Raw genomic sequence first — 10,940 nt, 5'->3', positions numbered from 1 at the left:
CTTCACAGCCTTTATACCGACCGAAACTCCATCGAGGTCGCTGCTTGCCGGCCTTCCTATGACACAATCACTGGAATACTAGCCAAACAATTGTTCACCAATTGTTCAATTTGAAGGTGCCTCACCTACGCACAGCTGATTCCAAACGCTCTGCTGTTCGCATGGTAACAAAACTATGCCCTAGGTTTGTTGCACGCAGTTTCATGAGTAAAGTCACAGTTTACAAGTAGATAACATCGTTCAACATTTAAAGTACAAGTCTCATGACTATCCAATTTTTTTATGCAAATAATAAAATCTTACTTATAAAAAGTTTCGTAGCTAAGGAAAATTGGTAAATTTGAACCTGCCACGCATCTGCAATTTTATTCTCCACGGTTCAGTTAATTCTTCATCTAATTCACGTACGTAATTTAACCAAAGAACTTTCGTTGGATCTTTTGCAAATGAAAATACGGATGGTTGTATCTGTCTCAGTTGTTCCATGAATATTCACTGTATTTGTATAATATATATATTTTTTTCAATAAATTCTCTCCTTAATCAAACTAATTTCGCGGAATTCTGGAACTTGACGAGTGACGAATTGTAATTCGTTCAATTTGTGACCGAGATTTTTTACGCACGTCGTTATCGGATTGATCAATCATTACGTGCAGAGGTACGAAGGAAAACACTTTTTTACTACGCTCTTACTTTTTCATACATTCGTTACAAGAAGTGCTAGACAGTGAAAATTACATGTCGTAATTTATGATTAGCCTTTTTGGAATTACAAAATACAATTGTGCAATTATTTCCTGCAGTCGGGAATTCGAGCTTCTGTCGGGTTTTCATTACTGATCGGAAATATTAAACGACGGAACATCGACTTTGCATAATCTGCAACCTCGTCGAGTTGATGATGTCAGAAATCACGTATTGAATGCTATTTGAGGAATCGAAGAAATGCGTCAGTTGGGTAATTTTCTTGTTCGCTGACCTAACTTTATGAAATACGATTTAGACACTTTTTGTATCGAAATCATTTAATGGCAAAATTTTAATTTATAGTATAAATATTGTTGCGATTAAAAAAAAACCAACGCAAATTACAATGTGTAATTGATAATAGTCAAGTTCTTTTCCATTTCTCAAATTGCCAATTGAAAATCACGATTGTAATCAGCTGTTCTAAGCGTTGCTCCCAAGTAAATTCAAACCAATCGCACAACGCATTATAACAACTCGTTAATTTTTCTCACTATAAAAATAAATAAAATGAAAACCACTCTCCGCCAATTCGTAAATTGTATAAATTATCAATTATAATTCTGGAGTAAACGCGAGTCGTAATGTGACCTGCAATCTGACAAAATCCAACTCAACACAAGGACACCGCGACTATAATAACACCTTGAGACCGAGCATGCAGACAACTGACTCTAAAAAAAAGATGAGATAGATAAGAGATGAGAAAAATCTAGCTCGGATAAGAAGAAAAAGGAAGGGCGAGGGTGCGAAGATGAGGGAGACGGAGATTTTTTTTGAACGGGGCAGAAGGGGGGGGGGGGGGGAGACGACAAGCATCTCCTCCGCGCATTCGTCGACGTACGGCTGAGCACAGTAGAACCTCGATTATCGGAACCCTCAATTATACGAAACATGACTTGATTTATTCGAATGCACAATTAATTCAACACCGTTTCAAAAATCGAGCAAAAAATTATTAGGTTTCTGGTGCGAAATATATGCATTGTTGCTCGCTAAGAAATGTCGAGCAGCCGTTCGTCAATTGACAATAGACGATTGTGTAAAACCAAAGTAATAAAACAATCGTTTGATGTACGAAAAAGGTTCAATAATTACGTATTTGGATGTTTAATACGGACCGTTTGTCGATTTAAATTTGTGCGGTATACGATATTGTCATACCTTGCGACAAAAATTGCATTTCGGTTATCCGAACCAGGCTCGGTCCGAATTTGTTGGTATAATCGAGGTCCTACTGTACACGTGTACACGTACGTATCGGAATGTACGTACGCCACCTACGTCCGCTCCTCTCCCCCCCCCCCCTTCCTTCCTTCGTCCAGCACCTCGCCGTCTCGTCCTTTTCTCTCCGCGCGGCTCCTCCTCCTCCACCCTCGTCCTCCGCGAGGATCGTCGACTTGCCGGCGACCGGTGTCAGTCAGTCCTCTCGGCTCGGTCCGCGGTAGTCCGCACTCTGCCTCGAGGGAAGCTGGAAGTGCGTCGCGGTCGGTCCTTCTTCGTTCTAATCGTCAGCCATTATCCGCGCCTATGTGTGTTGCACGTATGTGCGTACGTAGTAGATACCTTGAGTCGGACTTTGAATGCACGACAGTTTTTCATCGAAATTCTCCTTGTCAGCCGACGACGTTCTTCCGCAGTGACGATTTGCCGCCGATTATACTCAACCGCCGTTCCCGTGACGTTTGCACTATTTGATAGTAGTAAGAAAGACGCGCGGTATAAGTATAAGGTGGGACGATCAGCTGAACGGAGATCGTCGCGTCGTTCATTCATACCGCTCGACGAGTGCGCGGTTATACTTGTTTTTTTTCGTTTTTTACTCTCCTCTCGCACTCTGCACGTGAATCGGTGAATTCTGAGGTTCCGAAGAGTCGACTGGGAAACCGAGAACCGAACGGAACGAGTCACCGCGCGGTGCATTCAGGTATAAAAAATCTTCATAGCAAACTACGTCCTACAGGGTGATGACTCACCTGAAAAATCTGGGAAACCTGGATATGTCGGGGTATTTAAAAATGGTCATGGAAACCCTGGAATTGTCGGGGGATTTTTAATTTTGGTCATGGAGAAATACTGAAAATATCTGTTTTCTGTCATGGGAATTAGAAATGATATTTTGAGGTAACGAGATTACTTGTGTTAGTCGATAAAACTGTGGAAATTTTTTTCTACATTATGTAATTTTTCTTCAATTCGAATTGAATTTAAACAGAATATAGATAGAGTTAATAAACTAAACGATTTAGGTTTTATCAACTTACTACAACTGGGAAATTTTCAGTGAAAACTATAAGGTTTTAGGTTCTTGTCAACACTGTACACAATCCTCACGCTGCGTGCGAAACAATGTTTGCCGCTTACCGTTTTTCCATTTTCCTCCTTATCTTCATCCCTCCTCCTTCCCCGCAAGGTTTCATCCCTTTCAATGGACGTCCGCGTTTCGTCGGCTTTTGACCCTAAAGAAAAGGACGAGGAGGCGTTTCAGGTGCGTAAGCACGAGGAGATACGGACGGCGGGAGGGAAGCATTGTCTTCGCCGTTCGCGAGTAAATCCGGGTTTCCCCGACGTTCGGGAGAACTCTCCCGTGCCGTACTAACGTGATGCGTGTAGTGTGTGTGCGTGTGTGTGTGGATGGGCGGGAACACGGTGCTGCATACAGCACGTGTGTGTACGCATAGGTATTGTACTTCACACCCACGCGGTAAGCCGAAATATAAAGTTGTCAGACGTATGCCTACGTGAACGACTAATTGGCGTCTCGTGTGACTCGAGAAGGAAGGCGAGCATGCGGCAAGGAGGTGGAGGGCGGTACGTACATCCATTCGAATCTGATAGTCGAGCCCCGGATAGTTGCTCCTTTGATATTCGTCTATCCCTGATTGTACCCGGGGCTCGAAGTTCCCCGTAGAAATTAATATCCCTCAGGGTACCATTATCGTATTACACGTATGTTAATCGGTATATTCGTGTATGTATGCGAAATTAGCGCATTTAATGCAAACGCGGTGATATGGCTTAAGGACGTAGTTATACGTGTATATATTATACAGTATATGCATGTTATTGTTGCTATTGTTATGGTTATTATCGTACAACACAGAGGCAGTAATCGTAGCGGCTCTCTCCTCGCCTTTTGGCAACGTTCAATTTCGTACGTCGGTACGACATACAAATGATCCGGCAGTAAAAAAAAGAGATTCGGGTGTTCGGTACACGCAGGCTGCTGCTGCTGAATGAATTACTTAAACGTTCCGTTCGTTTCGGGCGGCGTTACGACGAGATTTACAGTTTTGCTTATGTAGGTGTATACATACACACATGCATATATATGTATGTATATATATATATATATATATACATGTAACCAACATCGAGCGATCTTTAAAATGCACACACTCTATAACCAGTATTGCGAATAGCGGAAGCTTTCTGATACGCGACGGTGCTCGATTACCCATGTATAATAGCTGTATGGGTATGCAGGGGTTTTGACTAAGGCTTGTCGAGCTGAAGTGAAAAAAAGTCGGTAAACTGACACCTCGTACCTGTAATATTTCACCTTTTGTGGTATTAACCCGTTCACTTTAAAATTAAAATATCAACTCTAAATGCCTTTGTTTGAGTAAAGAAACACTTTTTGGACGATTTTGAGATGTTTTGGACGAGTTTCAGAAATTGAATTTCTTTTTCTTCAAAATTTGTACTGTTCTCGCAATGTGAGAATAATTCGTTAGAAAATCTTACCTCTATTTCATATACTTGACAATTATTTAATATGCGGTATATCTCAAATAAATCGTTTAAGAAAAAACCAGATTCAAAATTGTACACTATAATTTACAAAGAAGCAAACGGGTTAATTATGAATTTTATTATTTCAGAATTGATGTATTCGGCTAAAGCAATCGATAATTTCATATATTTTTTCATACGCTTGTAAGCAATGTGTTGGTTTTGTTTTTTTTGTTTTTCATCCGGTCAAGGATAATTTCTTCGGACAGAAAGCATGGCGCAAAGCGCGAGGAAATTCAATTTGACGTTTTTATCCGACACCCAACGGTCGACAGAATCGAAAGGATTACGAACGTTGAAAACAACGGTAGCATATTTTCACGCGTATAACTTCTGGTTACTGTGTATGACGCATTAAAACCCGCCGTCCCACTTGAGGATGCGTTTGAAAAAGCTTTATGTACCTGCAAATATCAAAGAGAAACTTTTAAGCCCGGTATTGACGAGGCTTGTAGGTATAACAACCCTATCGTCGTGGCTCTGCGTCCGGCTTTTCGAGGAGCTCGGAATACACGTGCGTATGTACGCATGTACACACGTGCAACGTCATATTATTATATAAGGGCTGAGTGTAGGGACGTAAATAAGTCGAATTCATCTCCGCCGATGGTAGAAGATATGCATGGTACCTATACAATAACGCAAACCTCGGATGGAGATGTTCTCTCCTTTCATCTCCTCTCTCTCTCTCTCTCTCTCTCGGCAGCCTCCACGATATCCCCGCACTCAAAATAATCGAAGAGAGCATGTCTTTTTTTCTACTCTCTAGCTGATATAAACAACAAATAGATTTCGTTCCTTATATTCTGACCTCTCTGCTAGCCTCTTTCTTTTCTTCTGCTTCTTCTTCCTCCTCCTTTTCTCCCTGAAGAGAGATTTTATTTTTCGTTCTTTATTGCGACAAGAATGTTTCCTCCTCGTCCCTCCCATTTCGCGAATTGCTGTATATATATACATATATATATATATATATGCCTGTAACACTGACTTCTATACATGTCGCGTTTCGTGACTCCATGTGGTGGTAGAAATCTGCCGCAGCATTTTTTTCGATTAAAATCCGGAACCCGGCCGTCTTCCGGGTTCTTTCTTTGTGCTCTGCACTGCGACTGTACGGTCGCGGCAACGTCTTGCGGATGATTCGAATTTTAAATCGCACAGATGTAAGTGAGAATGTGTGTAATACATTATGTATAGGATGTATTGTACACGTGGTATATTGCGTCCATGTATATATATACACATATACACACCTATACACATATATATATATATATATATATATATATATATATATATATATATATTATATATATTATATACACTGTGTTAACTTTTTAATCGGTAGATTCAAACGAATTCTTTTCACAAATTGCAAAGTAGACGCGCAACGCTCGCGCTTTAATTATACGGTGTACTGTATCTAAGTGTAATACCTTGGCTAGTACGGCTGCTTGTTGTAGGCACGATTATCTCGTACCTCGCGGTATACAGTGAGAGAAAAATAAAAAGGAAGGAGGGAGAAAAATGAATGAAAAGTATAAAAGGGAAAGAAAACTAATCCTGGGAAGATCAAACCGGAAGTGACCCGACTGTACTCGGTCTTATTTATTCGTTCGTGTAATCGCACCGCCATCATCGTTGCAATACTAGTGCTGTACACGCGAGAACGCGAACACCAGCTATAACATACAAATGGAATCGACGAATAATGTCTGTAGGTGTAATAAGGTTATAAAACTTTCGCGGTGTGCCGCCGGCGGTCGGTAATTCACGGCTACGCAAAGAAATCAGTTGTACGATATTATATTATATTATATGTTATATCCGATGCCGTGGTAAACGACCGCCGCATCTCGTTATTCATCTACCGAACACGACGCGTATTATACACGACGCACTGCGCTTCGATTTACCGTTCATGGTAATCGGTTGCGTCAATGTCGTAACGTGCGTGATACGACTATCGTCGAAATATTTTTCTTTACTTTATCTCTCGGTAATTTTCAGGAAGAAAGTGAAAAATGGTTGTTAAATAAATTCCGCATACGCGTATTGGTTGCCGAAAATTAATTTACAAATAAAGGAATTCATCATTTATCGAAGGCGTTCGGTAAACGGTGATAAAACTGACCGTACTCATATTTTGCAATCTTAGTTCCTTCGAAATCATTGTCAAAATAAGAAAATAGCCTTTTTTTCCCCAATGTTTCGTTACGATAACGCAGTTAACTTAAAACCTCGTGAATAATGCGCGTGCACGCGCGCCACTCGAGGATCAACCGAGTCGAGGAACTCTTTGGATTTCGTTGCGCAGTCTGGTCTGGTGCGTGTTCGGAGAGCGAAGAGCGAAGAGCGAAGAGCACCGCGAGCTGTGCAGACTACTCGTCCGGGTTATAGCGGCGTTATAAAACGCGAAGTATGCAGTGTGCAGCCGCGAAGAAGAAGGAGAAGGAGAAGGAAGAGTGCCGCGATGATACGGGGGTGGGTGGAGGTGGTGCATGACTCCTTTGCAGCAACGACGTGCAGCCACGCCGCATGCGGGAGAACCGCAATGCTCGAATTGTCGCCGGGCTTACACCTACATTCGTTTCTACGTATTCGTACATCACGCTATAAATGGACGCGCCTTCGCACGCCCGTGCATATCGTAACTCTGGGTTACATGAGAATAAAGGGATTCTGCGATAACGAAGCAAACGCGGTGAAAATGCACGGAAAATACACGGCAAAATCATTTACCTATTCCAGTAAATGGACGCTCTCGAGTTAACGTTTAGAGAAAGACTGTTTTTGCAATAACAGCGGTTGGCGCAGCAACCAAGTAATTTATCTACTTTTAATATCCCCTTGTTCGAATCTGTAGGGTTGAGGAGCGTACGTACCTTTGTTACAATACATATATACACGTATCGACGAGTTTTCGCGCAACGTTAGAATTTTACACGTGGTATACGTATACTGTACGTTGTACATGTACGAAGATTGTGGCATATGCAGAGGCGCGTGCATGACGGCGTACGGAGCACCGGGCATAGCATACCTACATTCACACGTACGACGCGTGTACTCCTATGTATATCTATGCATGTATGGATGTACACGACACGTACGAAGCCGCCGATGCTAAGTAACGGTAAAGACGAGTAGCCATGCGCTTCGGTTTACTCCGCGTCTCTCCTTCTCGACGATATACCCGTACCACCCATCTCATTCCATCTTTATTTGCATACCTATACCTGTAACTTCTCGCTTCGATTTTGATTTTTACTCCCCTTCCCGACGTACGCTTTAGCGAGTGTCATGCGCGCAGATCAGTCGTCGTGGCTAATTCCGCATCTCTTCTCATATAATTATCTCTCTCCATGTACATCGTACGTACGCGTCTTACGTACGAGACACCGTAGGCATCGTCTTTTTAAGACTGAACTTATTTTATCGCGTACAAGGTGTACACTCGATAGCGCAGAGGAAAAACGTGTTCGCGATAGACGAACAGATTGACAGATCGATACCTCGGTACATGTATATATATATATATGTATACACGTAGATATCTTATGTATCCCGTGTATGAGCGGGATGCGGAGTGATAAAACTGTCGAAAAAATTTGAGGCATATCGAAAAGAGAAGAGGTCTAAGAAGAAGGGGAAAGTTGGAGGGAGGCACGCGAACTGCTAGCGAGGATGCAGGCGGTGGATACGAGGGGGCGGATAGACGTCTGCAAAAATCTGCAGTGTAGCGAGCGTCGAGTTTCTCGTAGTAGGTATAAGGTACTCGCAAGTGTAACACACGACTCTGAAGAGCGTGGTTAACCGCGCCGCATGCGCGGCAAGTTGTAGCTGTAAGGTATAGTCTGGCGTGATATTGTTGTATTAGACGTGCAAGGAACTTACGGTCGGTAATGCACCGCGATAAGGGTGCATGAAAGAAGAAGAAAGAAAAAAATTGAAAGAAAGGTATAGTGTTAGGAAAGACTAACTCAAGCGCGAGAGAACGTCCAGGCCAAGAAGAGCGCTTTCACTTTTTCACCGCAGACAACGATCGTCTCGGGCGTTGATGTATGGAACTGATTCAGAATCGGTAGTCTGAATGAGCAAGAAGTCGGGAGAAGCGTTCAGAACTGTGCCCGGACCACATGACGAAACTGTACGTCTATCGACCTACACCCATGTCACGCTCTTATCGTACACATAAACATTACACACGCATAATTATGTACTTACCTACTTATACGGTATATCTTTATTATTGGTATGCCTTAGGGTGTTCTAAAAAAATAATGTTATTTTTTTTTTTTTTTTCATCAAACGCCCATCAATATTTCGGTAGAGCATCTCGAATAGAATTACTCGGTCGAATATCAGCGCTTAATATTGATATTTAGAGGTGCCTATGTTATTTTTCTATTTTAAGTAACGGGTTAAAAAATCGAAAAATTTTTGGATTTGTTTTTTTTTTATCCTAAACGGCTTGACTTAAATACTATTCAAATATAGGCTCCTATAGTAAATTTCACGCTGTATGAAAAAAGTACCGAGGTAGATATTTTCATGACTCCAACCGATTAAGAGAGATTCGCCTACGAACATAGTCATCTTGAATACCTCTTAATCGGTTAAAGTTGGGAAAATTTAATCTCTATAATTTTTTAAAGAGCGTGAAATTTCTTATAAGAATCTGTATTTAGATAGTTTATAAGTCAAGCCGTGGACTAGAAAAACAAATTCAACAATTTTTCCAATTTTTTTTTTTTTTGCTCGTTATTCAGATGAAAAGTGGAAAAAATAAAATAGGCACCTCTAAATATTAATATTAAAAGCTCACGTTTGGCTGAGATATTCTATTTTCGCGTACTAAATAAAAAAAAAAATAATAAAATTTGCAATACCCCGGTATAACCATGCTTCCCCGTTACGAATTATGTGTCAATATCAAACCAACCATGTTCCGACTAACAATTTACAAAGAGTGCACGTATTTACGTAATGGTAAAGGGTTTCTTGTTTCTTTGTTTAATACAGGATGGAAATGGACGGAGAGATATTAGCGAGTGAGTAGGGAAGGAACGAGGCGTGATACCGCTGGCGGACGTCGAGGAAGGGAACTGATTTTAAAGAGTATCTAAGGACTGCGGTGCAGCGGGAAGAAAGTGGCGCTCTGATCGTCTCTGTAGGTATAATATACACGTCCGTATAATACCGCATAGATAGCAGATAGCACGGCAGACATATATATACATATACGTATGTACGTATGTATGTGCGGCGAAGGGTTGAAGCGAAGAGGGAGCAAAGAAGAAGATATCCGTACAACTCACGACGAGTCGTACACCAGCGATAAGTGAGGAGAATAGCCGGAGATGGTTGTCGAATGGCTGTGTCCGGGATTGCGGCCCGCCGGTCGCCGCAGGCCTCGCCTCCTCCACTGCAAGGTGATCCTCCTCGACGAACACGAGCTACTTCAGGACGTGCTGGTGAGTAAGTCTCTATATCCTACGTAAACACCCCGTGTGTGCGTCTGTGTGTATGTGCGCGCGCGGCGAATCCTCGCGTGTTCTCCCGTGTACACCGACGTAACGAAATTGCATACATATTACATAGGAATTTACACGCAGATATTCGAAAAGGGCGAAATTTTGCTTCCCCCCCTCCTCGCTCGCGTTCGCGAGACGCGGAGGAACGTCAGACTCTTGGGAGGAGGCAGACGGAAACTCCTCCTTGGGAATTTCGGTCGCGATACTGTAGAAAACGCGATGATCATGATGATGATGATGATGATGATGATAATGATCGGACGTTTTCGATCGCGAGCGTGACTCACGTCATCCCCCGGCTATAACGACTAACTATACCGTGTACATACATACATACTCATACATCCATAAGACGAGGGATAGGCTACCGCGTTACCCAGAAACCCCCGTGTTTGTAACCCACCCTTTTCCTCTCCGCTCAACCACGATATATATCTTTGATCGCAATTATCCGCACGCAAAATATCCGCGCGCGGTAATCACTGATCCGGGAATCTTTTTAGGCATCCTTTTTCAACCCCCCGCGCTGGTCGATTTAATAACGTAATAAACCCAAGATCGCTGGCAATCCGTCAGTCATCGTTCGTTACTTACTTAGTTGGTCACAAATCATTTCTTCTCTTTGCATGGTAGCGGTAAATTTGACGAGAAAAAAGAAATAAATAAATAAAATACCACAACTACATTTTGTGTGACCCGATCATGATCGCTCAAGTGTGTAATGTAACGTTCGCTCGAATAGTACCAGACACGGTCGCACGTAGTACATATCATGTATTGTATTGTAAATATAGACATTCGCGAAACTGTTTTCGAATATGCTTTTCTACTCGGCGTTTCGCCGCATGGAACAACGCG

The 10,940-nt window shown here is 42.1% G+C and overlaps 1 protein-coding gene across 8 annotated transcripts in view; it reads left to right on the top strand.

Annotated features, from left to right (window-relative positions):
* The window catches only part of LOC124187214 (band 4.1-like protein 4A), a 63,312-nt gene that overhangs the window by 36,165 nt on the left and 16,207 nt on the right, over window positions 1-10,940 (top strand). For 3 of the 8 annotated variants that reach the window (XM_046579592.1, XM_046579593.1, XM_046579595.1), the window contains exon 2: window positions 9,571-10,022. In XM_046579592.1, coding sequence (XP_046435548.1) covers window positions 9,909-10,022 — 114 coding nt within the window. In that variant the 5' untranslated portion in view covers window positions 9,571-9,908. Of the gene's footprint in view, window positions 1-2,175; window positions 2,678-8,483; window positions 8,696-9,570; window positions 10,023-10,940 lie in introns of those variants that run through there. The other 5 variants (XM_046579597.1, XM_046579596.1, XM_046579589.1 and 2 more) reach the window with 4 other exon arrangements.

Source organism: Neodiprion fabricii, chromosome 7 (genome assembly GCF_021155785.1).
Source record: "Neodiprion fabricii isolate iyNeoFabr1 chromosome 7, iyNeoFabr1.1, whole genome shotgun sequence".
NCBI lineage: Eukaryota > Metazoa > Arthropoda > Insecta > Hymenoptera > Diprionidae > Neodiprion > Neodiprion fabricii.
This window is presented reverse-complemented; position numbering and strand designations above follow the sequence as displayed.